General features: G+C 40.5%; 1 protein-coding gene across 1 annotated transcript; it reads left to right on the plus strand.

The window, feature by feature from the left end:
• Nucleotides 1–1,608: 1,608 nt before the first annotated feature.
• Nucleotides 1,609–2,802, plus strand: LOC133930479 (protein CURVATURE THYLAKOID 1A, chloroplastic-like). The gene is made up of 5 exons (XM_062377133.1): nucleotides 1,609–1,809; nucleotides 1,889–1,980; nucleotides 2,070–2,177; nucleotides 2,261–2,332; nucleotides 2,553–2,802. The coding sequence occupies exons 1-5, from the start codon at nucleotides 1,701–1,703 to the stop codon at nucleotides 2,616–2,618; spliced, it is 447 nt and encodes a 148-aa protein (XP_062233117.1). The 5' UTR covers nucleotides 1,609–1,700; the 3' UTR covers nucleotides 2,619–2,802.
• Nucleotides 2,803–13,864: the final 11,062 nt, after the last annotated feature.

Genomic DNA, 13,864 nt, shown 5'->3' on the forward strand with positions numbered 1-13,864 from the left:
TTATAAGGAAAATCGAATTTGAAAACCTCATAACTGCATAGTGCAATAGAACCGGCAAACAACCTTAAGATGACAATATTGACATCAAAACAGAACAGCGTCCACATGAGAGAGGTAAACCCGACAACATATAACTCTAATCTAGCTCAACTCACACGTCAAACTAATCCAACGACTGTGCAGTTTTCGCCTATGCAGTTTCTGTAGGGGAGGCAAAGTGTGCTCCTCCGGGATTTACATGGAGAGTCAGGTATGGGGCAACTGTGCCAAATGCCAAGATTGCAACGAATCAAGAGTTCTCTGCAAGTCTGTACGAACTACGGTGTAGTATTCAAGGAAAGAAAAGAAGAACAAATAAGTCAGCAGTTTAGGTGGATTTATTTATTCTGTGCATCAGATGTGTGAACTAGAAAATGTTGACCAACATTCTAACACGGCAACTTTGTGGGTGCTGTACTGACACACCAGTGACAATTTTGCTGGTACACTTACACTGCTTACACTTTTTTTACTTCGGTAAATACATTTAGATTGCTAGGAGGTAAACTAGTTTTCAACTCAATGAACAGTGATGGTCTGGTACCATAAAAAACCAAGTCCTGAATGCCCATCAGAACAAATGGACTATGGACATAGCAAACTTGCAATGCCCTTGTTTAGTTGTTTACACAATCCGAGAAACAGAGTAACAGGTGGGCCTACCATTCTCATTCCCCTGTTGCCAACCAAATCAGTCCGGGGAATGGGAGGAATCTTTTTAAATAATATTATTTTTATTAAAAATTATAAAAATAATATTTAAAATAGGAAAGTTGTATAAATAGGTACTAGTCAGTACTCCAATTACCGATATTTTTTTTTGTCGACAACCGGATAACTGATATGTAATTCCTTAAGGACTTATCGATACTCAAATTACCGATAGATCTTGTGTCCCGTAGATGATATTAAAAGAAAATTTTATAACTTGTTTATATGATCTGGAATAGAAATATTTTTTTATATGTAAATTGTATCTGTCGATGATATCTACAACTTTATAGTTGAATATATTTTTTATTTAAATCTATTTAGATGTTTAAAAATTGGTTATAACTTTCAGATCTGAAAAACTAATATGACATTTCTAGTCAATTTTTGGGCATTTAAACTGATTCAAATATAACATTGTTCAACTGCAAAGTTGTTAATATAGTCTATAGGTATAATTTTCATATAAATATCATCTCCATCTGAGCATATAAAAAATCATAAATTTTTCTTTGAATATTACCTGTAGGACACAGGACTTATCGACAATTGAAGTGTCCGATAGGCCTCCACGTGTGTGACAAATAGGATGTCGGCATTTCAGTTGCCCTAAGTGGTTAGTCGGCAATTGGAATAACGACAGACATCTATTTCTGCAAAGTTTTCATTTTAAATAATATTTTTCAATTTTTCAATAAAATAATATTATTTTAAAAAAAGCTCGAATGGGAGGTCATCCATGGATGTTGAAGATAGGGAGGCAGCCATTCACAGCCAAGCATCCTGCCACGTGCCCAGTCACCACTCAGCGGGAGAGGACAGCAGGGCACGAGCGAGACCTACGTGCACAATAACCGTTCCAGTTTGGTCGATAGCAGCACAACAAAGAGGAGGGCAAAAGGAGAGGCCAAGAAGCGCTAGCTCGCGATAAGAGTAGCCCAGGCACCGGCATGGCAGCCACGGCGTACTCCGTGGCGCTCCTCGGCGGCGCACGCCTCCCCACCGTCCCGCGCTCCGCCCTTCTTCCCCGGCGCAGCGTTTGCTCCCTTCGCCTCCAAGGTAACTCTGTCAGTTGGTACCATCAGAGCAGATTCATGAGACGGCTTCAGGAGCATGACTGGCTGTTTGGCAATCACAGATGCGCCGAGGCTTTCTCTGCTCCGGGTCAAGGCCGCCTCCGAGGACACCTCGGCGTCCGGCGACGAGCTCATCGAGGACCTGAAAGCAAAGGTACGTACGTGCCATGCACGCATCAGCATCCTTCGTGGACGCATGTGTATACACGTTAACCATGAAGCAATGTGACGTGCTTTTGGCAGTGGGACGCCGTTGAGGACAAGCCGACCGTGCTCTTGTACGGCGGCGGCGCCATCGTCGCCCTCTGGCTGACGAGCGTGGTCGTCGGCGCCATCAACTCCGTGCCGCTGGTACGTAGTGTCCACTGATGATAGCTGGTTATTCCGGTGCAATCCTGATCTGAATTGTGATACTCTTTGGTGTGATTGAGCAGCTCCCCAAGCTCCTGGAGCTCGTTGGGCTTGGCTACACCGGCTGGTTTGTGTACCGCTACCTCCTCTTCAAGGTAATCAATGAGCATCCGCCGTTACTTCTGCGGTTCTGCTCGACTGAATGCATTGAGAAGATTGAATTTATTTGTTGCATTAATTAGAGACAGATCGTGCAAGGAAAATTCTTACGTATTTCCATTAAATCAGCTCAACCCTTTTTGCAGTTTTTCTTGATTTGGTGAATGCATTTGCGCACAATGTACATAAACACCTTTGTTTCTTGCTTGATTACAGGAAAGCAGGAAAGAGTTGGCCACTGACATTGACAGCTTGAAGAAAAAGATCGCTGGAACAGAATAAACTCTCTCGAAAATTTTGGATGGCTCTTCGGAAAAATATCTAATGGGAGAACCAACTACATGAGTACTACTGCCCAAGTGTGCTATATATCTGTATACAAAGGAAGCTTTGTTATGTTGTGCAGTAACATTGTAGTTCAAATGTATCGTACTACCAGTTCATTAAATTCTTCTTTTTTTTAGCAGATTTGTGAGTACATATTGCAGGAAAATAAATAAACTAAAACAAACTGGGAGTGATCTATATTAACCTAGAAAATCTTAATCTATGATAGGGTGATTAGCACCAAGATATAATAGTAACATATATCAAAAGTTATTTGGCAAAATTGCATCTTCTCATCCCATTCCAAGCACTATAAAAGCTGAACGAATGGCCGTAACTTGCTTTTGGAGATAACCGGATTATTAACTTGCTCTTGAAGTTAGAGAAAAGTACTTGTGTGGATCTGTGTACCGTATACTTCACCTTTCATGAGCAGCAGAATAGTTTGGTGTAACAAGTGAAATTACCAGTGGATCAAGCAGTAAAATCGAACCTATAAGATTCTAATAGATTATAGTTCAGGACGATGTATTTAGGTTGAGTTCTATGGAGCGTTCTCATCTTTTGTTTTGTCCTTGGAATCACACAGGTGGCCTAGGATAAAGCTTAATCCAAGCGTAATGTAAAAATCTTTAAAAGATGAAAAATTAAAGCTTATTCCAAGAGTGATATAAAAAAGTTTAATGCAAAAGAACCATCGGTGGTTTTTGCTATCCAAGTAAAGCAAAGAAACAATCAATAAAAAAACAAACTGAGAAAAGCGTATATATGCACACATTAATTTGGCCTCTTGATGCAAATAACTAAAGAAAAAAATTGCTAATTTTATTTGCCATTTCTGGTGGAAAGCAAAATATTGGAATGAGAAAAAATACAGTGATAAAAAGTTCCATTAATCCGTTTCAAGGGTAGTTCAAATGGCCATAGATTATATTTTTAAGGCTCTTTGTAGCTCAATTCACTTGTGGTGCTGGATGATACTACTTTAGTTATATGATGACAGTGGTAGCTGGGTTTCATACCCCAATATTCTTTTTTAGATTTTGGATGACATTGTAATGGAGATAAACTATGTATACTGAAATTTATGTGTTTTTTTGAATATTTGAAATTGTTTTTTAAATATTAGTTTGCTTACTTTGCGACGCTTCCTTGTTATACGCGGTTGTTCTCCCAATGTCATCTCAAAGAACATGCAACACAAAATCCCTAGTGACTCTAGGTTTAAATATCGATCCCTTAGGGAGGCAGTTGGTCTACCAAGCTTGCACTATGATCTTGCTCATGTAAGGGGATTAAATACTTATAAACAGAAAACCCTAAATAATAAATCTACTATTAAATACGGGAAGTAAATAGTACTGAAATTAACAATGTTGGTAACAATGATTAAAAGTAAGGTATAAGACATGTCAGAACCATGCAACTAGTTGGTTGCACAGATCGATAGATGATCTACATGTTCATGAATAAATAAGATAAAGATTAAGTATGCTTGTCACTTGGGTGGCACGCCCTAATCTCCTCATGTCCGTCAATCTCTTATGTGGGCCATTGGACAATAACAATCATCCTTCAGTGCACACAGTACCACCATATACATCTCTTAAGGGACGAATCCTGGAATAATGATTTACATCATGTGGCTTTACCATTGAACCAATGTGGAACTTCTTTGCTACAGCCGAGTGTAGTCCATGTCACGCCCCGATCTACAACTTTATCATCCACACAGTCGTTATCTCCCTCTGTATGCTCGATTCTCGTATTTGTGGCCAAACAAACATGGGAAAGATGAGAGACAAACATAAGGATTTGCATAGGAAAAGACTACATTAAGATTACTCCCGATCTACACTAATGGTGGGCCCTAAGGGAACTACTCGCTCATCACAATGGAAATAAAATATATAATAAAAGCAAGGAAGATCATCATCAAATAAACAAATAGCGCAATTGAAGGCAAAGATGAATAACTTTCTTGATGTGACGAATGTTTACACCGAGAAATGATGGAGACCTGTTACAATGAATCTAATGGAGGGGGAATGGATGAACTATGGTGGAAATGGTGGTGGCTAGGTATCTCTCCATCTTCTCTTTGTTTTCTCTCGGTGCCGCCTGCTCTTCTTTTGTAGATCGATGTCGCATTTAGATAACCATTCAAATAGGGCTTTGCACCATTCAACATCGCCGCCTTCATGAAATTTGTTAGATTTGGCGAGCTAGACCAAGGGTGAGTGGTATGGTCAGGAGGTACGATCACCACTGATCATACCACACTCCTCCAAACCTCCTAGAAACTCCAATTGAGGTGTGATCCGTATGGTTGGCTTCATTTTCGCAAAATCTTCACATTTATCTACATGGATTTGCAAAATCTTTACTTTTCTTGCAAGTCTAACAAAAAGAAACATATCTCGTGCAAACTATAATTAATCAATAATTAGCTGAGCAATAATTATTAGAAATATTAATGAAATCACTAGGATATAAATATTAATAAAATCACTAGGAAATATGATGCGTACTTTGGATGCATCATAGTTGTAGCTAGTTTCATCCATAAATAAGCTTATTTAACATGGAGGTGAGCTTTGTTGGTAGTCTAAGCCATGGAACACTTGTTCGTAGATGTAGGGTGCCGATGCAAGTTACATGTGATAAATAAATACCACAAAGCACACTGGTAAGTTGTAGCTATTTACCTAGAGCATTCTAGGATTATCGAATCAACGGAAGAAGTGGATTATTTATCTAGCTTATGGCTTCACTACTAACTAAAATGTTGAATAAGAGTTCATTACTAAATAGAATTAGACTAAAACACAACGGAAATTATGGGCCGTGACTAGATATTACGAGCAATCTTCCCACAAGTTTGAGTTTCACTTGCATGCTACGACCGGATTACTCTATCAGGATGATGAATAACTTGGATTTTACATGAGACCACGAGATACAATAGATTTTCTCTATAGTACCTATCATGAGTGTAGCTAATCTATCCACCATCTACATGCATAGTATAACGAGGTTATCGACAAAAATAGACCCAATCACAATTTCATCTATCTCACTAAGAGCTTAAGTTTGCAACCAAACGATAATAAGCATACATTGCATACACCAAAGTATTATATTAATCAAGATAGAATAAACATCACAAAGTTACCTGCCAAGACCCTCAACAACCCAGATGAAGAAATGAGGTTTACCCTATCATACCGAAGGAGTACATCATGAAATATAGATCAAGAGCATGTCTAAAACACACTACAACGAAACTCGCTTATTGAAATAGGTGTGGCGATGCTGATCAGAGCTAGAGGTAGTGCTGATTAGCACTTAGGCCCAACTCGCCAAATCAGGTGTTTCTTGCCCCCATGATGATAATCTTCTGTTATCTAACCTAAAACCTCAATTCATTCGATGAAAATTTGAATGCTCTAGCTATAAGGTTGTGTTTTATATTTATAGGGATCACTTAAGAGTCATTTTCTTGGAGGCTTGGAAAACTGAGGAAATAGACCTTGCTTCGCGAGAAGATATTTCAAAATTGCAAAGAAGGTGGAAATCTTCCATATGAAGTTGGGCCGAAACAAGCTTTCTTAGCCCTTGGTGCTAATCGACACTCTCCTTTGTGCCGATGGACACCATCTCTTTGAGTTTTCATTCTTGTTTCCTACTACTTTCTTGCTTGTGATATGATGTTCCTAGATTATGCTGTATTGAGTGTTAAATTCTAAAATCTCTCATGAGCGATAAATCCGTAGTTTGATTTGAAACAATGACCACTCTGGTTGGTACTTAGTGTTCGAAATGACAACCACTCACAGCTTCGCAATAAGCTCACATAAGTTAGTGTTCAACAAGATATGGTGCTGAGGCAGGCTGGCCAACTAGTGGAGAGATGCATCCACAACTCCACGTGCATTCATGCACAACACAACCTTAAGGTTGAGCAGAGTGGCGCGTACGAACAAAGGCTCGCATGGATGATGGTGGATGGTGCGTGCCTTTTTTCCCTCTAGGAATATATTAATTTGTTAGCACAGTACATCCCTAGGTTACATTCAACGCCCCAAAACAAAAGAAATTGCAAAGTAGTACATCAAAGTCCTCTTCATAATCTTCTTCTACTCCAAAGGCTTCCGCCTCATCAGTCTTCACGCCATCATGCAGAAGTAAGACAACGTGGATTCACAAAGGAAGGTTCCAATCCTCCTACCAGAGTTGACGAAGAAGCCCAAACATTATGTACCTGCAAGAGCTAGCACCTCAAAACCTCTGTTGGTGTGCATCTTTCACATTGAAAGTACATCGGCAGCGTCCTCATCAAGATCAGTAGAGGAAACTCATCACTAGCACCCCCACCCTCAACCGCCCCAAAGATGGAGGCCCAGAAGATAGCTTCACTATCGCAGGACCCAAATCCAATGACCCAAACTCACAAAACAAAGAATACGAATGGTGCATGCCTTGTGGCATCCTGCAGGGCGGCGTGACAGTGTGATGCATCAGCGGATCGAATGACGACTGTAGCATGTTAGGCGGTGTCATGTGACTGGTTGCAATACATGATAAGGGTCACCTCACATCGAACGCCGAAACGGGGTTGTGGGTTCGGCCATGCGGAGTTCCGATACACAACCACAAGTGAGTTTAACTACCATGGAGATGTCATCTATCATTGAGGGTTTTTCCTTGCGAACTGACAATGATGATGACCACAGTTAGAACCTTTAGTGGTGAAATGCCATCTACCACTAACGGTTTTTCCTTGCGAACCGCCAATGATGATGACCACAGCTAGAACCTTCAATGGTGAGCTAGTATCAGTTACGGTTTTCAATTTGAACCTTCAATGATATTGTGATGTTATCAGTTACAGTTAAGTGATATTGGACTATGGTAGATCGCTTTACCTTGAACCGTCAATAATAATATTGTTCTTTTCTTGCAATAATCAATTTTTTAATTTCCTACTCTCCTCGTTACAAAAGAAATGGTTTTATAAAAATTAATAAAGAAATAGTTTCAATAAGTATAGAGAGAAAATAAGGGTCAAAAGGATCATATTCTAAATCACAAAATCTGACATATTTCCTTTTTCTTTCACCTTTTTTTTCCAGAATAGCTTGTTTTTAAAATAATATCACTTATGTTCATGTTGCAAACCACGCAATTATCATCACTGCCTACCTTTCTGGTCGTATAACTGATAGTTTCCAAACCGCCAAAGAAAATCCATCACTTATAGAGAATCATTATCAGTTCAAAAACTGGCAATAATAAAGGTTCTGAACCGCCAATGATTACCCTACCTGAGGTTGTGTTTCATTCTGTTACGATCTCCTCGCCGCCATTCGTAGCGGTGGTCACGTGAATCTGGCCATCTCCAAGACGTGGGTTCCTCGGCGAAGCCTGACATGTGCTACCTTGACAGGGCATGCAGGGTGTGAGACATTTGTGTAGAAAATATCCAGTGCAAATGACCACCTAGTCCGATATCCAACTATTCGGCTATTACAAGGAAGACCACTTGACTTCGTGTTGGGGAATAAGTAGGCTACGCTAGCGCAAAATAAAAATTTCTATCACGTTCAACTAGGAAACTATACGAGTAAAGGGTCATGGATCATTACCACTAGACGCACAATGCAATTGAAGAAGAGTTAGAGTAGACCAGCCTAATGTAGTGCGCGTCGGTGCAGATGGAGTAGTTGAACTCAACAGGGTTGTCATAGACGATTGACCTCCTAGTTAGGATCAACTTTTGGGTTTAGATTCATTGTCAGGAGAGTTTCGACTACCTAATTAGGAGGGTTCTGACTAGTCGTGATCGCCTTATCGGGAGTGACGTCGAGCCAATCAGCATCGTAATAGCAGCAGCGCCTCTACGATATCCATACGTTCTGTGGTGGAATGTTGAACGTCGGTGTGCTAGCACTGCACGTACAACAAGGGTTTCGAGAAGTCATGTGGAAAGGGCGTGCCTAGGATTTTGGAGTGCCTCAACCGTACGCGCCCTTCGCCACACCTCCCCTTATATAGATCCTCCTATGAGCTCCCACATTGGAATTTCATTAGAACTCTAGTCCCTCACGGATCATAATACGGTTAAACCCACTTACGGATAATCTTCCGTGTGTCCTGTTCTAACCCATTAACTGTGTGACCCATTAGGTTCATGTACAAATAGCTACAACTCAGAAATCCCTTTCCGAACTGAAATCAACAGCGGTCCCTAGCAGGGTTATTGACTCCCGAATATACATAAAGATCATATTGGTTCAACCTTGATATACACATGTACTAATCTATTTGCCTCACGATACCAGTCAAGCTCAGGGCGAGACACATGCCATCATTGTGATAGTTTGACCATTCACTCAATCTTGTAGCGGATTACTGAACTTATGATTAACTCTTTAATCATATTGACATGGTCTGCTTTTTCTAATCCAACCACATTGAGGCACCCAGAGATATCGCTCCCGTTATATATATGGAACAAATTACTTCTTGATCGGTCACGCCCCATGACATGCTTAATGACAAACCCAAAAGTTACCTTTATGATTACCCATTCACGGAGTAGCGTTTGACAGCCCCTAAATGTACCATTACACATCCTGAAAATCAATGATGATCCCAAGTCAAGGATCCATAGGTACATCATTTGAGATTACAATTGATGTCATATCATATAACGATCCTAGTAGTATCTCAAGGTGGGTCAATCCAACACTATGTTTTCTAACGTGTGTCCACATTATTGATTTGATATCTCTATATCTATAATCTGTGAAACATGATTATCAATCAATACATGTGTTAGTCTGTGAATCATTATTATCCCATATAATGATATAAAAGTAGAGATCAATTAGAATAACATCACACATCATACTAAAACAAAGAGCTTCACAAACAAGTCATATACTTGCTAACCAATATAAATGATAATTATCCAAGGAACTGAATAACATATTATTCAAAAGTACATAAACATAGACGTGATACAATCATCTCTATAATTATCTCTAGAGCATATCACCAACACTTCAATGATTCACTATGTGAAAAATGGACAAGGGTGACGGGTCCCGCACCCGTCACTCCGAACGCGTCACTGATGATATGTAATAAGTGACGGGTAAGAATCCATCACCAATAAGATCATTGGTGACGGGTCAAAACTTGACATGTCACTTATTAAGGTCATTGGTGACGAGTCACAGACTTATGACTTATTTGTGACCTGTCACTTATGACTGATATACGATTTTTGCGCTTTTTGGACGCGAAAAAAAGTCAAAAAAATATTTTTCACCTAAGCCAATCCAACTCAGGCCTATCACCACTCGCCACGTGTCTCTACATATTTTTCAGGCTGTTTTTAGAATGTGCGTTCCGTGGGAATTGAACTCGCGACGGCCCCTCGCGCGCGTAGCTGCCTAACCACCTCAGCCTCGCGTGCGTCCTGAAGGGACTAGGATAAAAGATCCTTTTAACTATTTTATCGAGAGTCATAAGTGACGGGTCATAGTTATGACCCGTCACCAATGTTAATTTTATAATAGACATAAAAACCAGTTGACTCGGAGTGCCTTCGGTTAAATGGCCATAATTTTTGCATACGGACTCCGATTTTGACATTTTTTTGACTCTATGGACATCTACAGAAAAAATTACATCCATTTCTCCCCAATTTTATCGGGTTCGGCAAATTTTTAGAGGCCTAAAATGGTTTGGAAGATTGAGTTCTCGCCTCTAGAAGTTTCTGCACCATTTTCGGAACGAGCGTTTGTGTCCATAGTCGTTACCCCTTACATCAAACTTGAGCAAAAATATACAATGGTTCATATTCTAGTGCTTCTGAAGTGAGAAAAAAATAAGAGAAAAATAAAATAAAAATATTTTTTTTTGCAATGTTTAGATCATTTTCTGTATTTCTTAATAACTTCATTAGTGACAGGTCATAACTTGACCCGTCACTAATGACAAGCCTATAAGATCTGTCACCGATGAGTTAGTCATTGGTGACGAGTCAAACTTGATCCGTCACCGATGAGTGGTCTATGATGGTCAAATTTTCATCTGTCATCAATGACTGGTATTAGTGACAGGTCACAACTACGACCCGTCACTTTTATCATAAGTGACGGATCATATTACGACTCGTCACTTATGTAGTGTCTCCTTTATCTGTTTTTCACGTAGTGATTGAGCGTTTGGATTTAGCACAACAACATGACTCACTCCAGATTGGCTAGAAATAGAAGATCGTGTCGTTCTTCACCCTTTCTTCTGGAATTCCTAACCCTATTCTAAGATTTTTCATGGTATGGTATTATGGTGTTAGTTGCGAAGCGGTGCTAGGGAGGGTCTGGTGAATGGCTCCAAAGACGGAATCATGGGGTTCCCCTTCACCCTATCTCCTGGGTGTCTTCAACCTATTTTAGGGATGTTGAACTCTTTGAATACATTTTACTCGTGTGAGATGACCAACTATGTCCAGAAAGAACACACGAATTCTCTACCTCTTTTTTGTAAAACAAGTTAATGCATGTGTTCACAATTCACAAATCAGGAAACATGTGTGATTAAATGCGTAATTCATCTATGTGGGGAGTTAGACATCAATTGATTCGCTTTGGTGAGCAAAACTTGTCGTGGATCGTTTTGAATACTTATAAAAACACTGCCCTATGATTAAGAATCCGAATTGCACAAGTATCTGCATATTGACAGAATAGTTTCTAGAGAAAGCTACTTTTTCTTAAAAAAGAGAGTAAATGCTTGCAATCAGCTTGGCTTACCTTTGTATTGGTTTCGGCTGGTCTAGAAAATAACAATCTTAAGATAATGTGCCGTTACGACGATACAAATTATTAACAACTCAAAAAGAATTTCAGAAGCAAATATCAGATCGAGGTATCATAACACAGACTTTCATTTATTTCACATCTAATATCTACTCCATTGATGATTGCATCGATCAATGGAATATTACATGACCTTATTACCTACAAGTACCACTCTCTATGTACTACTCATGACTTCCTAAACAATGCTATACGACATCCTAATGCCAATATACCATCTTGAAACTAAAAAAACAATACCCTAGTGAGTCAACATCTAATCTTGACGAAACCATCCATCCTCTTTTTACTACGGTGAAACCTCTGAAGACAAAACAAGAAAAAGGATATTAGATGGCAAGTACAACACAAATTCAAGTACAACACAAATTGCAACAATAACTGTTCAAATAAGGTGTCCAAAAAGAATTGCCTGAAGATGGTTACGCTGGAGGACTGGCAGGCGTCATTGGAGGGCTAGGGGGCATTATCGGTGGCACCTGTTGTGCTGTCAAACAAATCACCATGTTAATTTCCATGCAAACATAATCCATGGTAACAACAGATGACACACATGAAAAAGTTGTAACTTACTGTTGCACGAGAAAAGCGTTTGAAGCGGCAGCATGGCGCCGCAAGCGAGCGGAAGGATCATCATGCGGATCGGATCGATGGGCCGGGGCATGAAGCTGTTCATGTCGCCGTTCATGCCGTGGCAGAGGCAGATGGGAGCGTCGTTGATGACCGACTTCAAGCCGTCGCAGCATGTGCTCGGAGGCGTTAGCACGGTGATGTTGGTGAGGTAGTCCGTGCACGGCATCATGCCAATCAACGGTGTAAGGCAGTCCGTCGGTTGCGGCGGCGAGGGTGCACTTGCTGTTAAGCCGGGCAAACCGGCCGACGGTGGAGTGCCATGGGAGCCCGGCAATGTCGAGGGATGCAGTAGTTCTCCCTCTGCGTCTTGGTTTGCGGCCGCAGGCTTGAGACCATGGGTCCTTGCTTCGGACGGCTGCAGCGTCGCCGCCGCCACGAGGAAGGCGAAGAACAGGGTGGCGATGAGCTTTGAGGACGCCATTTTTTGCGTTGGAACGGGAGGTGTTTGGATGCTATTGTCGTACGGCGTTTTGGCTGATTCGTTGTAGAGGGAGACAAGGGCTGGTCCGAGATTTTATAGTGCTCCTGGTGTAAGATAGAGAACTTGAACGTGCGTGCTGTAGTAAGATTGGACTTCAGTACTTTGTCCGTAACTATTGCTTCTGAATTCTGATTTGTCTTCAGAAAAGGTAACGAGTATGAGCTTCTGTCTCTAGTTTGTTGCGCCTCTACGTGTGATTTTTTTTTTTTTTTTTTTTTTTTGGTCCTGAAGTGTTGTTCAAGAAAAAGTTATGAAGGTACGAGACTCTCAAGTCCTGAAACGCCAAACTACAAGTAGGTGCTATGCAAGTTTAAACATCGTTGTGACTTGCAAGAGTCCGGCATTCCTCAAACTTCGTGTAGAGAATGAGAGCCTCGTGCTCCATCAAAATGCTGTTGGCGTCGATATGTATAATTTAGAGTTTGCTGTTTTGCGTCATGACATTATTCGTTTAAAGCTTGCCATATTATCCTGGACACCTTTCTCTATTGTACAAAGCCGATTGGATTATAACGTACCCTTGTCCAGTCACAGTACGAAGGAGTTGTTCTCCATGTTCATAGGCTGGGCTTTCGACCCGTCATTTTCTAGGCTGGGCTTTGGACCAGGCCTGAAAAAGCTTCAAGCCCAGAGATTTTGTTTTCGAGAAGTTTTGAGGATTTGTCGTTGCATACAGAGGAATTTTTTTATATATTTTTTTAATATTTGTAAAATTATATGATCATTTTAGAAAATAGCAGCAATAGCCTACCGTCCCTCGTTCATTGAGTGAAACTTTGTGAGACCTAACTGGTAGCGGATATTAAATGCCTTTTCCTGAAGTCTCGCTCATTTAGCGGGTGAGATCTTCCTTGCTATGACGTCAGACGGGCCTACCCAAAAGATGTCATCTGAATAGGGGGCGAGACCTTTTGGGTATATAAATCGACTGCAATGTCGTTGTTAGCGGGTCATTTTCTTCTAACTCAGTCGAGAGGGAGGGAAGAAAGGAGGAGAGGGAGGGGGAGGAGTGGGGAGTGGAGGAGAGATTTTGTGGCGAAGCTCTACTAAGAAAAAGAGATATGTTTTTTCTCTATTTTTTTATAAACCGGTAGGATAGCACTAGTGCTAGATTTTGACATAGGTTGGAGGTTAGGTCTAGAATTTTTTTACAAACCCGATAGGATAACTACTAGACGTAGGTTAGAATGTAG

Source organism: Phragmites australis, chromosome 10, assembly GCF_958298935.1.
Source record: "Phragmites australis chromosome 10, lpPhrAust1.1, whole genome shotgun sequence".
NCBI classification, from domain to species: domain Eukaryota; kingdom Viridiplantae; phylum Streptophyta; class Magnoliopsida; order Poales; family Poaceae; genus Phragmites; species Phragmites australis.